The sequence below is a fragment of the Eurosta solidaginis genome, chromosome 4 (assembly GCF_040869045.1).
Source record: "Eurosta solidaginis isolate ZX-2024a chromosome 4, ASM4086904v1, whole genome shotgun sequence".
Lineage (NCBI taxonomy): Eukaryota > Metazoa > Arthropoda > Insecta > Diptera > Tephritidae > Eurosta > Eurosta solidaginis.
The window spans coordinates 256831631-256852927 of NC_090322.1; the positions used below are offsets into that span (position 1 = coordinate 256831631).

The 21297-nt window shown below is 34.0% G+C and overlaps 1 protein-coding gene across 1 annotated transcript; it reads right to left on the reverse strand.

Moving 5' to 3' along the window:
- Positions 1-5399: 5399 nt before the first annotated feature.
- On the reverse strand, positions 5400-9823 carry LOC137251364 (zinc finger protein 90-like). Its single transcript, XM_067785807.1, has 3 exons — positions 9601-9823; positions 9451-9528; positions 5400-7210 (listed from the first exon to the last, which is right to left on the reverse strand). The coding sequence occupies exons 1-3, from the start codon at positions 9604-9606 to the stop codon at positions 6479-6481; spliced, it is 816 nt and encodes a 271-aa protein (XP_067641908.1). The 5' UTR covers positions 9607-9823; the 3' UTR covers positions 5400-6478.
- Between the last annotated feature and the right edge of the window lie 11474 nt (positions 9824-21297).

Below are 21297 nucleotides of genomic sequence, written 5' to 3' on the forward strand. Positions count from 1 at the left end.
AGGGTTTCGGGGTCGCCAGAGCCTCGGCTGTTAATGAAATAGGATTCTCCAAGGATAGGTGAGGTTAACAATTGGGTTTGGAGAAGCTATATATTGCGCTGGCAACCTGAAAGAGTTGCGCTACACAACCCCTTGAATCTGGTATTTTAGTCGCCTCTTACGACAGGCATACCTATCGATGTCGGTGGGCCCTTGTCGGATACAAATCCGATAGCAGCATATCATTTGGCGTAAAAAACGAATGAAAATGATACGAGTACCACTGCTAGACGAAATCACAAAGAGACGAATCTTTCGTCTCATCTTTTATTTGCCATACAGACTGATGGTGTAAGTGCCTTTGAGCTATTCGAAAAAATGACTAACCTATTTGCAAGCACAGTCCCTATACAGTTATGCTTCGCATTTCTCATGGATATCGTTGACTATTAAAGAATATCAAGTTATATAGTATATAGTCCTATACGCTCATAAAATGCGTTTCACATTATATTTTAGGGTAAAAGTCTAGTTGAGGGGTCGACTGCTAATACGCTACCAAAAATATCGAGACGTCAGCCACTGTGGATAAGACAAGTGTGATAACCTCTGCATAGACGTCAAAATTACAAAAAGAATGGATCACCAGATTTTTAATTGACTACCGCTGTCTCATTCAGTATCTCTTTCTATTACCCGCTGAAGATAGCCGGCTCTATGGGCCGCCATATTGAACACCCTGCCAAAACGCTTCCAAAACGCTAAAAAGGAGCCATATTGAAATTCCTGTCAGGCAGTTGACGGATAATATTTGTTTTATCCACAATTCCGTCAGCGATTGCATACTAGGCCAAAATCGAATACCAGCTAGTCGATTTTCAATCAACGCCAATAAGGGCCCTACCTGGGAGTCGGTTAGAACAAATTTATTTAGTAGAACAATTTGCATGCTTGAATTTGTTTGTAACATTAAACAAAAAACCCATTCTGCGGAACATATTAATAATTTAGGAATATAATAAATATTTACTGCTTGGATTGTTTGGAAAATCCAGGTTCATTAGCTTAGAAAAATAAAAAACAATTATTTGATATTTAAAATGTAATAAAATAATTTTTTCAATTAAAAAACTTAAACAAAAAATTAAAATATTTAAGAACTAGATAATAAATGCAAAGCATTAAATTTTACTTTATTAATTAAGTGCAATAAAAAAATAATCTTTAACTAATATTAGTTTTAAAAGTTAATTAATAAAAAAAGCATAGGCAATAAAAATTAAATTGATACAAGTGCCAGTCGCGCAATAACAATATTTACATTATTATCAAATAAAAAGGCAACATTTGAAATAAAAGCATTTTGGTTTTAAAAAACTTTGCTTACTCTTACAAAAAATAAAACTCAGTTTTGAAAACGTAAATTCGAAACAATAGTAAAAAATATTTACCTAAAAAAATATAAAAATAAACATAATTAAAGATAAAAGTAAAAAGTTAATTAAATAAAATAAAAAAGAAACAAAATTCAACAAATATTTTCATATTAGAAGTGGCAATAATTGTAGCTGGTAAATGCAAATTTGAACTTAACAAATGAAAAAATGAAAATAAATTCTATAGCATTTTAGCGAAAATTTTTACTACCTTATACAAACTTCTAACTTAAATGTAAATAAGCATAAAAAATTTAATTGAATTTCGTATAAAAAACGCATCGGAAACAAGTCATAAATAGTCGAAAGATGTATAATAATAAATCTTAAAAGTTCTAATAAAAAAATTTTGAAAATATCACATACAAAATAAAACACAGCAAACCGGAACGCAAACACATGAGCATAAACATATAACATATAAGCATAGTGCATTATTAATTATGTATGTATAATACTTATTTAGTTATTAATACAAAAAAACAAAAACAAGCAAATAAAAGCTTTAAGCTTGAAATTTTTAGAAACTTTGCTCAACCTATAACCTTTAGCTAGTTTTTTGTAGTTAAATATCGTGCATTTGGTAAACGCCTGGCTTAAAAAAAATTTTAATTTTTCTTCTTTATATATATGTTTATGTTTTAAAAATTATTCATTAAGTATTAATTTTTATAACTTTAGCTGGCATCAATTTAATTTTAGCTGGACAGTTCTTTTTATCATCAAACGCTATGAATTGGGCAAAAAAAAAATCCATTTTTATTATTAAAAAATTGCTAAATAAAATCACCTAACCAATAACATTTATTATGCCAAAAAATTCGAAAACGAAACTAACAAAAATCGAATATGAAATAATAAACTTATTATCTTTTACTTCGAACTTGAATTAAACCCCCTATTGCGCGTGGCGACCAAAGTATATAAACTTAATTGACATAAGTCGATTATATTGCAAAGCGACACCTGCAATAGAAGGGTTGATCTCTTATTATTTTTATGGACGTGAAGTAACTCAGTATGGGTAAGTACACTGAAAACAATTTAAATCAGGGATTTAACGATCAATACTTAAACCTAAAAATCCTTTTGAAATGATAAATTGAAAGTAGTTCCCAGGAACACATTTTTTGGTGATAAAAACATCCAACTTTTATTTTGTTGTGCCTTGGCTATGTGGCATTCGACTTTTCAAATTTGCATTGTTTTAGTCTTAAGAACTCTCTCATTTGCATAGGCATCTTATCGACAGCGTGAGGTTAGTTAGGTTAGGTTGAACTGGCCGGTCCATGAGTAAACGTGAGAGTTCATCCGAACTTCATAGCGCACAACTTAGGGGCTTGCATCAACACCTGTTTCACCTCATAGGAGGGCGGCGGGATGTTGCTGATCAAGAATCAAGAGTATTATACGGATAGGCTTATCGGGTGGCTTGTAGTCAGGGGTATATTTATCTGTATTTCAGCGGAGCCTTCTCGAAACCTGGCCGACTAGGGAAGTAAATAGCCTTACCACAAGAGGCGCTTCAGTTACAGTGGCGATATGGCAACAGAGAACAAGAATGTGGGAGTGTGTGATGAGGGGAGGTAACATCAAAACTTCGGCTTTCTTAGAAGCCAAAGGGAAGTAACGGTGCGACCGCGACTGTCCCCAAGGAAATAACTTACGCGGGATTCAAGGGGTTGTGTAGCGCAATATATAGCTTCTCCAACCCAATTGTCAACCTCACCTTCGAGCGGCGAATCCCGTTTCACTAACAGACGAGGCTCTGGCGACCCCAAGCTCCTCATGGAACTTGGGGGTGGGGAGGGAGGGATGGCCTGAAGGTTTAATGTGGCCATATAAATCGTTCCCGAGATGGTCGGGCCAGCACCTTAATGGTGCTGTGCTACCGGAGCGTATCGGATCTGTATCCGACAAAGGACCATCACATCGATAACACTCCCCAAAACCTTCGGGGAGTAACTAATCGCTACAACAACAACAACAACAACAACGCTACGAAGCAGTCCTGTGGCGCTTATTGATCCTAGAAATCAATGGACAGGTGTCTACCGAAAGGTGGGGATCGCTTCATAATCAAGATGTTGCAGGACGAACTGAGTAAATTGCTTCGATACTTTAGCTCAGCGAGGTTGTGTAATAATATCAAGTTAACACGATGCAATGATATCGCAATTTTTGAGATTGCTAGAGAGCGTGATTCAAAACTTTAAATGCATTACACAAGCGCACGAATATAACGCGGATTTGTAGGTACTTCGCGCATTTCGGCGTACGGAAGAGGGTCAGCTCTACATCCTCCAAATAACTAAGCAAGCGGAAGGGATGTTTTACACGGAACTTGGCAATGTTATGGAGTATACGCAGTATTCATCTGTTGGGTCTGGTGGTACCACCTTGGAAATTTTTTTTCAACTCCACCTCAACTCGATATCTAATGTAGGATATTAACAGGAGAAACCTGTTGAATATACATTTGAGAACTGCACATTTCTCAAATTCTCTTAATTTTACAAAATTTCTCAAAGGTTGGCAGTGATTAGATAATGAAGTTGGATTACAATTTGAGAACTTCCTGGGGCCCTATTCAGTAACTATGAGTTTTGAAACGTACATTTTTCTTTCATACAAATTATATGAAGAAAAAGTGTACATTTTAAAACTCAGTTACTGAATAGGGCCCCTGGTTTAAAAATAATTTTATAATAGCCATCTTCCGGTGGCAAAGAGCCTGAGCCAGATAAATAATCTTGCATGTAAATGCAACAACAATGATTTGAGTCAGATAAATCCAGATAGAAGTCTGGTTCAATTTGTGAGCCAGATAATTTGTTAATTACTTGTCTTTAGTTTGGCAACGCTGCCTTTAACAAAACAACTTTTTCAAAAATAGATGTCGCTGCTTAGCCTTTCGCCGTATGAGTTAAATAAAAAACAGCGGCGACATCTGCCTATCATATTTCACGTGTGCGAAAATATCACATCTGCTTCTCAAGTCTCTCAATGATCCATAGCATTCCCGTGAAAATTGAACGTGAGCCGGAGCTGTAAAACTCACTAGATGACGGCAAATGATGTGGATATCCCACCGGAACTAGATATATATTTCGCTGGAGAAATTTTTTTCCATATTTGTTGCGTAAAAAAACAATAGCTATCATCCGGTGGCAAAATCCTGAGCCAGATAAATAATTTTGCATGTAAATACAACAACAACGATTTGAGCCAGATAAATCCAGATAGAAGTCTGGTTCAATTTGAGAGCCAGATAATTTGTTAATTACTTCTTTTTAGGTTGGCAACGCGGCCTTTAATATACCTACTTTTTCAAAAATAGATGTCGCTGCTTAGCCTATCGCCGTATGAGTTAAATGAAAAACAGCGGCGACATCTGCCTATCACATTTCACGTGTGCGAAAATTTCACGACATCTGCTTCTCAAGTCTCTCAATGATCCAGAGCATTCCCGTGAGAATTGAGCGTGAGCCGGAGCTGTAAAGCTCACTGAAAGAGGGCAAATGTTGCCGCACAAAAAAGCCAACCCCAAAGGTGGCCTTTACTGTTACTGAAAAAATTAAGAGTAGTTTAACTGGAGTTTAAATTTGACTAGAGTTTAAGCAAACTTAGTTTAACCTTAACTTAACCAACTATTGAAAAATCGGGCCTTACTTGCAGAATGGCAAGATTTTTTTAATTCAGAGGAAGTTTAAAAAATGTTTCGAAAATTTATGAGTTTATCCCCTCATGTCAAGTTAACTCTTGAGTTTAAAAGAAAACTTTCCGTTCTACAAGTGGGTCTTAGCAGATTCAAACTGCTACAACAACAATAGCAGATTCACACTCCAAGCCCACGTAATGGTACTGATGGGGTAAGGGAAGAACTTGCACAAAAACTCATATAGCACATATTTCAAAAACAAAAAATACTGTTTATTCATTTTCTTTGTGCATTAAAATTACAAAACGTTGCAATAACACATTAAACAATTTTTCAATATCAGAGTAACATTAAAAATAATTATGAAAATAAAGTATAGCGTATAAAATAAAAAATATATTTCAAGTAAGTCAATTATGTTCACTGGGCGAATTTGCACATTGGAAAACTCTATTAAGACTTAAAGCTAATACAAAATTAGATACAAAATTAGATGTTAAAATATACAGAGATGCTCACTAAACTAGCACTGTTTTGTTTTATATATTAAAATTTACAGTGGTGATGACCTAAGCAGAATTTTTTTATTTTATACAGCAGTCAAAACCTTCTTTTTATATAACTTGTATGTTACTTTAATATAATAGTGCCGAGCTGATAGCCATAGCAGCTATTGCTCTTCTTTTGTTAGTCTTAAAATTTATTTTGGGCCTAAATACAGGTAATAATAATAATATAATAGCTCATGAAAATTCCCAAAGCTCGTTAACCGTATAAAGCTCGCAAACTGACATTGAAAACTCATCTAATTTACGAGATTTCCATGGTTAAAGATTAACTATCATATACCATACCATAAGAAGAAAGTTTATTTACAAAATATATGAAAATTCCACCTCTTTCAAAAATAAGTTATAAAAATATTTAACTTCTTTTTCATGACTTTTTTTAGACGGGGTCTGTCCCCATCTAAAATAGTATATATAATAAAATATTTCATAGCAGTTTTGGGGAACCGAGAAGCATACTGCGAGTAGCAAAAGCTGGTCTAACAGGTAATACGTCAAAGCGACTTCAGAACTAAAAATAATATGACAAGGAAACATAGAGCTTCTAATTTCAAAAATCTGATATCAAATAAATAAATAAAAAAAAAAATATTTCAATTAAAAAAACTTTCTTGTGACATCGTCTCAACTTTTGTAACTTTTTCTTTTAGCCGACTCTCTTAACAAAAAAAGTAGATAAAAGGACAGTCGCGTGGATAAAGGGTAAAGTAAAAGTGCGCTTTTAAATAAGTAAGGAGCACTGCAGGTCGCACATTATATTTCATTCAATCAAATCTAAACGAAAACTCAAGTTATATACATAAATTTATCATCCATGATGGTAGTCATTCTCATTAGCGACTTTTAATCAACTCCTTATTCTTATTGTTATGCTTTTCTTTCATATGGCGTGCAAATGATTTACTTGCTGGATATTTTTTTGGACATAAATCACAGCGATAAGGAAAGAATTTCATATGAATATTCAAATGTGACTTAAGTGAAGTAAAACAGCCTAACTTCTTAGCGCATACCTCACATTTAAAAAACCATTTATTGGTCTTAGTAGGGTTCTCTCGTTCGTATTTATGCCACAAAACGTTTTCATAACCATGATAAAAACGTGTATACCACGTTGGACCTTCATCGTAAAATCTAACGACTACATTAATTCGTGAATATTTGTCTGTAGGGGCGTTAATTAATTTAATTTTTAATGAATTCTTCACTTGATTTTGTATAAGTTCATCAGGAGCGCAACAGTTCACTGTTTGACGACGTTTTTGAACAAACATTGGTTTTGCTATCACATTGATACAGTTATTCGTGTCCAGCTCAGTTGAAAGTGCAATGCTTGATATATTATCTGTAATAGTAGTTGGACTCCTTGGGCGATCACTATATATGACGGTGGAATTACGTCGATAATGTGTTGCTTGCACATTATTATTAAATATGGAGTTTCTGCGCACTGTGTGCGTTGTTTTTGTAACTGTCTGTACAGATTGGCTGTCAGCAGCTCGTGTTAAATATGTACGGGTAGACTGCTGGTGTTGGATATCAGTATCACTTTGGAGTTGAGTAACCTATTTGTAAAAGTTTGGTTTAAAATTTAGAATCAAAGAGAAAGATGAAAGATGGCGAATGAGTTGCATGATGATTACCCAAAGCTAGTCATGTTATCATTACTTTAACCAAAAGTCTGCAAGTTCGAGAAAGCCTTGAGAATATTTTTGAAAAATCATACCCCAGGATATTTCCTCCACATATTAAAATTTGTTTCATAACGCCCTACCTCACTGCAAAACATATTAAAAATGTGTGTTCACACAGGGCGTTTCTAAAATAAATTATACGGTAGATTGGTTTTGTAATAAAATTATGAGGTAGATCCTTTTTCATACAAATTCTAAATTATGGCGTTTTTCAAACATATTTCTTCAAATTAGGCGTTTTCGAAACACTACAGAGATAGGGGAGAATTCCACTCAGCCGCCGAATTATCCATTCCCTGTAAACGATAGGTTAAGAGGATCAGGGGCCCTACTCTGTGTCGCGATTAATTTTCGAATAAGAAAATAAGAATAAGAAATTTTTCACAACCTTTTTCAATAGCATTTCAGAAAAACTCAAATGTGTTTTTGAATCAATATTAGTAAAACAAATGGAGTTAAGGAAAACGCAAGTGTATTTCATAAAATGCACATGTATTTTTAAAAAACTTCAAAAAAAACTCAGAAAAAATGCATTTTAGAAAATGACATGTACATATGTACCTATATTTCAGAAAACGTAAATTGAGTTATCTCTTTTTCTGTAATACATGAAAGCATAGATGTTAAGTAATGATTAGATAATGCTAATGATTGCTAATTAACCTTCATTTGCGAAATTCTCTAATTCATTAAATAATTAGAATTAGTTCAACTAATTCCCATTAGATAATTGAAATTTTTATTCTAATGGTAAATCTAATTGCAATTAGTTGCCATTAGCAAAAAAAAATTGGTTACCTTTACAATTAGAAATCTAATTGACTTCTGCTCTTGCAATTAGATATTCAATTAGCTCGAATTAGAATCAATTATTTTGATAAAAATAAATTTTTTTCAAAGAATTATTGAAGTAAACGAATAATGATGTAAATAAATATAAATAATTGATTCTAATTCGAGCTAATTGCATATCTAATTGCATTAGCAGAATCAATTAGATTTCTAATTGTAAAGGTAACCCAATTTTTTTTGCTAATGGCAACTAATTGCAATTGGATTTACCATTAGAATAAAAATTTCAATTATCTAATGGGAATTAGTTGAACTATTTCTAATTGTTTAATGAATTAGAGAATATATACCAATTGCATCAATTGCTAATTCTAATTGGAATTTAACATGTATACATGAGACATTTGTGATTTTCTGAATTTCAATTGTTTTTCCGAAATACATTTGTATTTTTCTGAACTCGATTGAGCTTTTCTGAAACGCATTTGAGTTTTTCTGAAATACTGCTAGAAAAGGTGTAGAACCGCGTTCGACTGCTAAGAAGCGTCCAAAAATACCTGGAGGACGGTGTTGCACTCGTGCTCAATTCGGCGGAAAATTTTCAAATCTATCAAGAGATATTTGCAAGAAAAGTTGAAAACAGTATGTCGTTGTTATTATTTTGATGATATTTTGTACACATTCTATAGAGGTGGTTTGCGGTTTGGATATAATTTTGATCTTCAGACGGGTGTTTCTCCCACCCAGGGTAATTTTTTATAACTGCATAATAATACTATGGATCGCATCTCGGTTTCTGAGCGGTCCGGAGACACTTTTCGATTTTCCGTGAAAATCTTTTATTGATCCCCCTTCGAGCTATTAGCATTGAGGCCAAAACGCGTCTTTTGACACCTCTCTCAATATTTTGGACGAGTTTTAGCAGTCACCCCCTTTTCTAGACTTTTACCGACATTTCTTTCGAATCGAGTTACAGAATAAGTCCACAGCAGGGGAGGGTGCATCTACTAAGTTGGAAAAATCAGGTGAAGGGTGATTTCATTTGCTTTTGTGTTTCCAATTGCAATGTCTGATGAACAATAAAACTCATGGCTCGAAATAAACTACGATAATTGTTTACTATAGCTCAAAACTGGTAATTTTTAATTCCCGTTTTCGCTTCTGGCAGCTCTCCAAATTTAGACGTGTTTTAGCATTTTGGAGCTAAAGTACGGAATTACCACTTTTATAATTTACACATTCAAAGAGGGTAACATCTCGGTTTATGATATAGTTGTAATGTTATTACATTTAGCTAGCTCAGGTTATATTAATCTTACCGGTGTTGTAGTTGTGGCTGCAGTTCCAGCATCCAATCTCTGCTGGGCCTGATATTTCATATACTGCGATCGTAGAATCTAGTCAAGGAATGGGAAATTGCAATTCAATCATTATTCATATACATAAAATATAAATTGGCAAATACTTACACGCATGATTATTATTAAATTTAGTATATAATTTTTAAAAGGATATTCACTTTTATTACAGTTTATTAAATTACGTTTTCTTCACACAAACCACCGTACGAATTTTTTTTTGGCAATTGCGATTCAATCTACGTAACGGCTTTCGTATATGTGGGTATGTGCTGCCAAATCATTGATAGCACAGCGTACATACAGTGGCTTTCGTAGCTTCGATTTCACGTTTGAAGTTCTTATGATCATTGGGAATGATAACTAAAGGGCCGTTCCATTGGTTTATCGAGCTCTGGTTCTGGCTCAAATCTCATTGGAACGATCTGGATCAACTTTATGAGAGCTGGCAGCACTAATATAAAACATCTGTTTTGTAGAAAATAAGAAGATACGTACACAAAATTTTAAGATACTGATAGAATTATTAACATTTAAATAGTTTCACACGTAAGCAAACTATTTATTTTCCTTACATCATCTTCTAGTTGTTTACTCTTTCAGTGTTTTTGCTTTTAAATATGGCGAGATCTTTTATGTATACACAAATGTACACGTATTTGGTTCAGTGCTACAATGGCTCAACTATATGGTTGGCTCGTCTCACCAGCTGATTTTATTTTTTTCATTTCACTGGAGTAGGGATTGTCAGAAAGAGATGGCAAACTTAAAAAGAAACCAACGAATTTACAACATTTTCTTACTACTTACAAATGCTGCTAAGTTTTATGTTTTCATTCCATTCCATTCGTCCAACACCAACACGCTAATTTTGGCAATGTGAACAAAGGTATGTTATTGCTGTAGAGATGAGCCAACCATATAGTGGAGCCATGAGTGCTACCAACTCAAAAGTGGTTAGCTGTCAAAAAATCTACTACAGAAAACGAAACGAACAGAACTGCTATACGGATCAGAAATTGAACCAGATAAATATCAGGATCACAACGTTGTTGCATTTGCATGTAAAATTTCTATCCGTATCTCGCTCAAGTCTCAATGGAACGTAACTTAAGTGTGATATCCAGTGTTGCCAGATTAGCCTTTTCGAGGCTAGATTTAGCCTTTTTTTTTGTCTTTAGCCTCGAAATTTTGGGTTTAACTTCGTGACTTTTTTCTAGCCTTTTTTATTCCGAATGTATTTTTAATAATTTCTAAAATAAAATAATTTCAATAGTTCCTGTGAACACCTAATACCTAATGATATGAGTTCTCTACAAAAGATTAATCCTTTTTCTGCTGAAAATTCGTTGAAAGTTTCAAAGCCAGATGTATTTCCTTAGACGGCACATACATGACACAAAAGCCATGCGCAAATATAAAACGACGGATTTTGTGCAAATGAAAATTTTGACATATACGGCTCAAAAACACTGCGCAATATTCATTTTTAATGTAGCGCAACAAATGAAACGTGTTTTAATTGTATAAAAAAAGGCACTAATTGTATAAAAAAAACACCATTTAATTCTGGTAATTCACAGTGTAAGTGGAAAAACTCGCACCAGAAGCGTTTATTTTCCATAGTATTTATAATTTTTATATTTTAGTTGCAAGACCCCCTCAACTCATTGCAGCACTGGGAAATATAAATTTTTCAACTAGCGCAACAAATGAAACGTTTTCTAATTGTATAAAAAATTATTATGTATTATTGAATTTGTGTGAATTCCTGTTGCAAGCTAAGATGGTCCTTATGCCTTCGATATTAACATTTTTAAGCAACAATTACTCATGTTATATTATCAGAAACAACGGGTAAACTGTGTAACATTCACCACACACGAAGAAAAAAGCATGTGCAATATTTGCAGACATGCGTAAATATCAAAATCGTTTTGATTTTAGCGCAGTTCTCTGCGCAAATAGCGCAACCAGTGCACACACCGGGCAAATCCTTGTGCAAATTGGTAATTGGCACAAGGATACTTGAGCCGTGTAATTGGCGTATTACTTTGAAAAAGAGAAGTATAGTTATTCTTCAAGTCAAATAGCATTAATAGAGCTGCAGTGGCGAAAACTTATAACTATACAATGGGAAAATGTACACTCCACCATGGAATTTTGGTCGGAAGTCCGAGAACATAAAAATGCATTAAACGAACCTCCTTTTTTAGAACTTGTCGAATTCATATTTAGTTTTTTAGTATTACCACTCAGCAACGCGGAGGTAGAAAGCATTTTTAGTGGCATGAAAATTCTGAAAACTAAATTAAGGAACAAACTAAAAATTAAAATGCTTAATGCGCTACTTAATATTAGATGCTCGTTAAAACTCTTATCTAAATTTTGTAATGATTTTGAAATTACCGATGATAAATAGCCAAACTTTATACGCATACTTAAGCTCTTCTGGTTCTTCAGACGGGGATTATTTTATATAAATAATTAATTTGTAATATATTTTTTTTATGGATATACACATATGCAATCATTTAAAGTAATTCCATGTGCTAGTCAAGGAAAATGTCTCTGATATGTTTTGAAACAAGAAGTTATGTTTAAGCTATGTTTACAAGTTTTTATTTACAACTGTGTAAACTAAAATATAAAAAAGAATTTTATAAATTAACCAAAAAAAATTCTGGCCTTTTTTAGCTTCTTTTTTTCTAAATTTAGCTTTTTCTAACCTTTTTTTTTGCCAATCTAGCTTCTTTTTTGTTCATCACCTGGCAACACTGGTGATATCTTCTGCATAGACGTCAAAATTCCAAAGTGGTTGGATCACCTGATTTGTATTTGACTATCGCTGTCTCATTCTGTATCTCTTTCTATCACCCGCTGAAGATAGGCGCCGCCATATTGAACACCCTGTCAAAACGCTAAAAACATCCTGTCCATTGTGAATGATAACTAAGTGTGATATCTTATCTGTCAAATGCCTGACAGGTTGTTCAATATGGCTACTTTTTAGCGTTTTGACAGGGTGTTCAAGGGTTGGATTTTATATAAGGTGCCACGATTTTCAAACTTTTGTTGATTTGTGGGGGTAGAAGGGGTCCTAAAAATCACAAAATTATCATCCGCAGCTCTAGGAAACTCTTAGTTTATGAAATATAAGCTTTTTAATTTCCAAATTTAGTAAAATTTCAACTTAAGTCCTTCACTTAAAATTCGGGTCGCACATGTCGATGGCGGTATCAAAAGACGCGTATTTGCGTCAAGATTCAGAATCCGAAAGCAGAAACTATATTTTTTATCTCGTTTAAAAGTTATTCGCGGAAAACACGTCGGTATTATTGTGTTGGTGGTGAATAGTGTTGCCAGCTCCGCAACAATATCTTTTTATCTTGGTAGAACATTATAAGGTGGAGGCACGTCGACATAAATGCAAACAAACATACACTATCAATGTATTTTGTTTTTGTAAAACACTTTTAAAAATTTGTAGTCTAATATTATTTGAGGTGCTGCGCAGAAGGGTGTACTACGCAGAAGGACATCACCGTGGCAGAAGCCACGGTTATTCCACACATCCGGACTTGGCATGGCGTAGCCCAGGGTTATTTTTTATAAGCGCGACCGAAGGCCGCCTATGCAGAAAGTTTTCTACGCAGAATTACCGTTGGAATCAGCGATTTTTTATTTTTGACAAATGTATGTATTCTGCACTTGTTCCAATTAAATACATTAATTTCAAAAAAAAAAAAGAAAAAGAAAAGAAAAAAGCGACAATAGTACCGACGTGTTTTCCGCGAATAACTTTTAAACGAGATAAAAAATATAGTTTTGTGATTTTTAGGACCCCCGCCACCCCTCGAAAAAAAAAGTTGGAAAATCGTGGCACCTTATTCAAAATATTCCCCCAAAGCCCTCACACACAAATCACGCTTAGAAGATTGCGTATTCACGTGTTCAAAATTGCTTCGTTCTGCGTAACTACGTCACACTTGACTGTTTGAGCGACAACTTCTTAATGGTGCCATACCATAAGGGCGAATTAATGGTGACTTATAACCATAAAGCCATAACCAGATAAAACAGCTGATCGCACCTACCTTATGGAAATCATTGTAATCGGTATCGCATCATTAATCGATTACATTGATTTCCATAAGGTAGGTGTGATCAGCTGTTTTATCTGGTTATGGCTTTATGGTTATAAGTCACCGTTAATTTGCCCTTATGGTATGGCATCATTAATCGATTACATTGATTTCCATAAAGCGCCAAATACACGACACGAACATTTCCGCGAACATTCCCGTTATGTCATGTTTCTGCGACCTTTTCTGTCGTGTATGGTGGTGTTTGCCAGTTCGCGCAAATGTTCGCCAAAAATCAAAATATTTTAATTTTTGGCGAACATTTGCGCGAACTGTTCGTGCAGGATGGCGAAATAGCTCATAATCGTAGTAATTTCTGAACGGAACAGACGTGCGCGTAAAAGTAAAATGGACAATAAAAAATTTCTGAGTGAATTTATTGAAATGTATAAATCTTTGCCATCATTGTGGCAAGTAAAAAGCAAAGATTATTGTAATAGAATTAAAAGGAATAATGATTATGCGACTTTAATCGAAAAATTAAAAGAAGTAGATCCTGATGACACAAAGGATACAGTTATAAAAAAAATAAGTAGTTTGGGGCGCAATTGCTGTCAAAAATTTTAAGTCTTCAAAGCTATTGCCACTAGCTAGAAAGCGCAAAGTCAAAGCAAGGCGGTGATGAGGGGGAATCGCTTCTCTCATTATTGTATCCCGTTTCGGTATGAGTGGCACAATTTTTTGTAAAAGTTGGTCAAATGTTGCCTTGCTCATACGAACGTAATTTTAAAATCATTTTGTGACGTGAATTCCAGTTCTTTAATAAGCTCACTTTGTCCAAGAACTGCTCGTTTTTTAAACCATTCTTTGCACCACATTCTTTTTTTGCGATCTTCTCTCTTTTTTACGCTTAATTGCCACAGCGAGCAATATTGCTGCAGCACAATTGTTGTCCGTATTCATCGCTGTCTGAAAGAGAACTAATGTTCGGCCAAAAGTTCATATGGTGTATGGCCAAAGCTGCGAACAAGATTGCGGAATGTTCGCGGAAATGTTCGTGTCGTGTATTTGGCGCTTAAGGTAGGTGTGATTAGCTGTTTTACCTGGTTATGTCTTTATGGTTATATGTCACAGCTGATCGAAACTACCTTATGGAAAGCAATGTAATCGATTAATGGTGACATACCATAACGCTAACTCGATTATATTGATTTCCATAAGGTAGGTGTGATCAGCTGTTTTATCTGGTAATGGCTTTATGGTTATAAGTCACAATTAATTCGCCCTTTACTGACATATGCAATAGGACATCTGCATGGTATAAAAAATAAGGTATATCCACTCCAAATTTTTGACGTATTTGGGGATTTTTGAAGTTTCATAATGTTTGTTGCATGGTTTGTTGTTCTGCTAGAAGCGTTGCCAGACCGTTATTGGTTAAGGCGTTGTGGTTTTCGGTATGGAAATTCCCTTCAGGATGAAAACGCTATGGCCATTTGAGACAATAATAATAAACTTTAGCACGATTTACGTGCATACATATCAGAGCTGTAAAAAGATTGAATCAATTGAGTGTGCATTCTCTCAGCATTCTTTTAAAAATTTGTGATTTTTTGGTGGAATATTATAAATCTCCATTTCTGAATGGCTTAATATACTTTAACTCATATCTAAAGTGTGAGTGTTATTGAATGGTAAAATATAATCCAATATAGAGTGTGAATGTAGGAACCATTCCCACTCTTTATTGAATGTAAATTTGAAATTAATGCACACTTTTTTACCATTTTCTTCAGCCCAATTCTAAACAAAAATTCCGTGCGAGTTTTTCCCTTCTCACATTCCTCGTATTCTAAATAAAAATTCTTTGTGAATTTTTTCACTTTTCCCTTTCCTCCTATTCTGAACAATGTTCGAAAAAGCGGAAACCGGTTATGGAAGAAAAGTAGGTATTATGAATGTGAGGGAGAGGGAGATTTCTCTGCCATTTCACAGGAGTTTTTTCACGAGTTAAATTAAAAGGAATGCATCAAAATAATTAAATGAAATTGGTTATTTTAAGAAAGAACACTTATTTGTACAAATTTGTGCTAAAATATGTATATATATTCTACCACAATATTCTCACTGTTATTACAACAACCACAATATTTTTTAAGTCGAAAAATATATCATAAGCAACGGAAGAGCTCTTCGCATATTTGATGCAGCCATGCAGAAATTGCGCAAGGATTTTTAAGGAGGCTTAAATAGATTTTGGCATATCGCGAAAGGCGAACTCAACTGGACTTGGCCGCCAAAAAATTGCTTTGCAGAATGAATGCAGGCAACTCCGGCGGATTTGTGTTATCCCGCCAGTCTTCTTCTTATGCTCCTCTGTTGATGTTGCTGTGGCACCAATTTATTACTCATTTCAGTGAATACCACATGAAATGCAATAATGTGCATTGTTTATACCTTATTTCTTAATTTCAAACAAATTGGCAACAATAATTAAACTTTACAATTGTTTAAACAAAATAAGAAATGCGCAACAAAATTTCAATTGACAAACAGCTGACTTCGAAAATTCGAAATTCCTATTCCCCAATTATTCTTCTCCCTAGGAGAAAAGAATTGGAGGAATTTTTCCGCGGGAATAAAAAGATCCGCGAGAACAAAATTCCGCGAGAATATTTAGAATTGGTCTGCTTATATCAGAGTTGATATTTTTATACTTCAGTAGCTATACAGGTATGTTAAAGGAATGCTTTCTTTAAAAGGTTATAAATCTATGTGATCAAATATGTAATTTTTTATTCGAAACGGCGTATGTTCCGTCTAGCATCCCATCATATTCGTTTCCATGAACATGCGTGTATTTTTGACAAATCATGTACGCTGTGCCACTGTGGCCAGACGATGATTCCTGTCGTAATTTCCCATACCGATGTTATCGTTTTAATCCGACCCGCCAAGAAACTCACAAGAATTGTAATAAATAACAATTTTCCATTAAAATTTGTTTCCAATTTTCAAACTTAAAAGCTTTTAAATAGGTTCTTGATTTCTCTATTTACGTTACCAGTACTTGGTCACGCACAGTCGACACGTCCACTAAGGGAATTATCAAACCCTATGAAATTTCTGTGCCAACAGATGTTTCTGTTTAGCTATTAAAAATATGAGTTTTGTTGTGATCCACATGTAAGGCACGCATTGACCAGAAAAGGGGTTAACCTGAATCTTTCATCTGAAGTTGGTATCATTCTGTTCCAAAAACCAGTGGCACTGTGGAGCTAATTTTATATTTTACAAGTTTTAAATACATAGAGAAAAATCATATATTACTATTTCATTTGCAAACCCACGGACCAGTATAGAGATACAGTATTTGACCATATACCGCTAAGAAGAATACATGAGGGAACTTGTAATAAGACTTTTTATAATGAATTGCCTTTTCTTCAATTATTTAAACACCAATTGAGGACGTTCAAATGTAGGTTAGTACTTTTACATGCAAGTACCTTTTATATGGCACATGTTGTGTTTCATTAAATTACTTCATTCTTTCTTCGTAGAGTTCAAGAGTGCATCCTTTTTTTCCCACTACTGAATGAAGAATGGGTTGACTTTTAAGCCACATTCCTTAACAAGGAATGAAAGAATGAAGAAACAGCATTCTTAAATCAATGATTTAAAATTTCAAATGATTGCACACTTTTACAGCTCTGATACATATCTATTGAGAGTAGAGTAAAACATTCAAAAAAATAGTGAATAACGACTCATACATGACGCATATCTTTATGGCAGCTTCATCCATAGATAGAAAAAAATACACGAAAAATCCTGTTGTTCTAGCATGGTCCTATTGTCAAGCCTCTACAGTGGATATTTCTCAAGGCATGTTGAGAAAATGTGTATCTCTAAAGTCTACAGGGAGTGGTAGGTATTTAATTTGTTACGTTTGTGGGACGCCACATCCATGTCAATGCTAAAAGGGCACATAATGTTTATAGCCGGGGCTTGCCCAAGGTGACCCCTGGCACAACGGACAAAAGAACTCTGGTGGCTAACTTGCAGAGCTACAAAATGATTTACCAATTCCCTCCTCAAGCGCTACGCTTAATAATAATAATAATAATAATACCGAACGGATTAATACCCTCCAAAGCCCGCCCAACCGACGCTAGGGGCGCATCCGCATGACGCGCGGATTTGTTTTTGCCGAGTTGTTGATAGGCGGAGGTTTGTTAAGCGTTGAGATCTAAAACTGCTCAGCTACAGAATAAAAATCATCAGCTGAGTATTATAAATAACAGTTAGAAATTATGCATATAATACATTGTTAAGTAAGTGAACTTTTTAGTACGTAAAATTTTAATTTTTTTATTTATATTTGTTACGAGTTAAGATAGGATAGGATAGGGCAGTTTTCTTTATGGTAAAAAGTGAATCCGTTGTATCAAATGAACTAGAATGAGTGTTGAAATCATGACGCAAACACCGAAAAGGTTAATTTAATTCGAAATTAGCTCTACACTGGCTCAAAAGAAGAGGTTTGTAATGTCTTGACACTCGTGATGGGACGTTAAAGTTTTCTTCGTTTAAGAGAATTGGGCTAGAAATCAATCCATTCAGTAGTTTAGCCATAAATATTACGCCTAGCATTTCTCTACGACTTGCAAGAGTCGGAAGATTGATAAGCTGACTAGTATAAGAGGGAAGATTATACGCAGCATCCCACTGAAAATTTCTGAAAGAGACAAGTAGAAATTGCTTTTGTACGGATTCAAGTCTATCTGCATGAACTCGATATTTAGAAATCCAGACTATTGATCCGTATTCTAGTATCGGTCTAACTAAAGTGGTGAAAAGTGCTTTAGTTATATAAGGGTCACTAAATTCTTTGGACCACCCTTTCACGAATGAAAGAAGACCTCTAGCCTTTTTGACAGTACCATCAATATGAAGGTTGAAATTAACTTTGGTATCTATCGTGACTCCCAAGTCCACAAAATATTTTACTGATAGAAGACAAAAATTATTAATTATATAAGAGGCTGCTGGCAAATATCTCCGAGAGAGGGACATGAATTTACATTTATTTAGGTTAAGCGGCATTGAATTCACGTTGCACCAGGTAACTAGGCAGTCTAAATCCGCTTGAAGCAAGGGACGTTCTTCGATAGACGCATAAGACCTAAAAAGTTTTACACCATCGGCGCACATTAATTGAATTATACAATAAATAAAAAATGTGGACTTGTATCCAATTTATAGCCATTCAATTTCATAAATATTGCATTTAAGTATGCTTAATTCTTTAGAAATTTTGGTGTCGGTTTATACGAACCTCCTTTGGGCAATCAACTGACAAACGTGTATGCTTTGTCAACATGTTCTGAGCAAACTTACGGACACTTAAGAAGACTATATTCCCCTGTTTTGTATACTTCGATCCATGTTTCTTCCACCAAAGCAATTTTTCGGAACTCGAAAAATTCATTAAAAACCTTCTTTTCTAGGATGATATTTCGTATAATAATATTTCCAATGCTTGTGGCTCATTTTTTCTTTTTAATTTAAAATAACTATGGAAGTAACTTAGTCGTATCCATTAATATGAAATCCATTAAAATTAGAAAAATTCGTAACATTTTTCGATCTGGTAGCTTGTTTTTGATGAAATTGTCATTGTCCCCGCAAAATTCAAGTGGTTAATGTCACAATAAATAGAACTACCTTCATTTTTTGTATCATGGAACATCTGATATTTAAACAAATTTACCCTCGACAACCCATACATTTTCAATATAAAGGGCCTTATGGTTCAATGGTGCCACACCATAACGCCCTAGTCATAACTATACCATAGCCAACCAATTCGTTTTTGGTTTTTCGCCATATCGAGTTGGAGAATTTATTAAATTTTTGTAGATTTTATTTATTGTTTTATATATGTTTTGGCTAAGTGACTTATTTTTTGTGGTATATGTTTGTAATTTTTCTTCATTTTAATGAAAATTTCACGAGTTTAATGTTAAGGCAACAATAACTGATGCCAATTGATATGGATAAGTAAAAATGTGGTTACGACTATGGCGTTAATGACTATGTCAACTTTCCCAGACCCTTAAGTCTGAATACAATTTATTAATGCCATAAAGTAATTACATTATATTCATTTTAAAACATAATAGAATAACTATAAATGTTTTACATTGCATATCTACAACAAAATATGACCAATACAAGAACTACAAGAAATTACAGAAGTAAAATTTTAAATGTCAGCAATGTCACGATTGTTATTTAGTTCAAAACGCTTCTTTATGGTACCTCTCCTGACATTTTTGGCATTGTTTTAATAGCCGCCCTTTTTTTAAGATTTTGTTCTCTAGCTGTTTAAATGCATAATCCCATAGATTTTTATATGGAAAATATATCGGATTTGTGTCATGATCTAAAAAACTAATACTACTATTTCTTAGTTTGACAATTTATTTTAACTTTTGAAGTAAAATTTTATGGAGCTATTCGGGAAGGAAAGTTTGTAAATAACAGACTCTTATAGGACTGGTCCAGATAGTTCCAATGAGAGTTGAACGTTATCCATAGCTGAATGGCTTACTTGGGAGCCGTAATTTCCAATCAGAAGTGAAGAAGCACCACAGAGGCTGGACGAAATTAGAAATGGAGTAAGGTTTTTACGCAGTAAATTCAATTTAAATTAAGAGCATTGATTGATCAGTTTTAGTGGAAATGGAATGTTGCAAGCGGGTTTGGACTAATAAATAAAATTTATTTCTTCAAATGATTAAAAAAAAACAAATCGATTAAGGTAAACGGGAAAATTAATTTTTATAAAACAAATTTTGTCAGGCAACTGAAATTTGTTATTAAGCTTACCAATTTCAACATTGCTTTCATTCAAGTATGTACAGGAGACAATTTTAACTAAAAACTGACACATGTATCTATATTAGGTAGTTTAAATATACTTATACTTAACTCCCAATCATTGCAAAGAATTGTCACGTCTCGTCTTCATTACTGTTATTTTTTAATAATATTTCAAATAACGAAATCTCACTGAAAGGAAAATAAAGACACTGGATTTTGAAAACAATAAAAAAGCGAAACGTCGGGATGTAATAATGAAGATTTTTGACCTGCAAACCCTTATGCATTTTATTAAAAGTAGAAAAATCTTTCAGAAAACCAAATCGTGTAAAACAGCTCTTAAAGTGAAATTTTTCATAAGCTTCTCATGACATTTTGGACTCAAATTTAAATAAATTTTGCTTTCGGTAAGTTTTTGGCATTTTTGGAGGTCACAAGTCTTATTTTATTAACATTTCTGCGGAAATATATTCAAGTATTTAATTTTTAAATATTAATTAGTTTTATTAAACTATCGTATGTAAATGCAATTCTAGACCTGAGATTTGCATCAGGTGAGCGAGGCTGGAGGTAGATTCAATAACTGGGAATTTCAAAATGTACACTTTTTCTTCATATAAATTGTATGAAAGAAAAATATCCATTTCAAAACTCATACTTACTGAATACAGCCCCTGTTTGTGGTTTTGGTGTTTATAGCTTAGTTGACAGCTCAACCCGATAAAAACGCTCTGCGGCGGCTTTCTATAAAAAATGTGTCATGCACGAGTGAATTGTAAGAGAGCAACCGAAATTGAATTCATTGCCTAAAAGGCTAACTCGATTTACAATT

Bases quoted from the DNA above. Each gene is read 5' to 3' on its own strand.
- LOC137251364 (XM_067785807.1), bottom strand. The intron at 7,211-9,450 runs GTAAGATTAATA...TTTTACAAATAG, and splicing joins CAGCCACAACTACAACACCG to GTTACTCAACTCCAAAGTGA.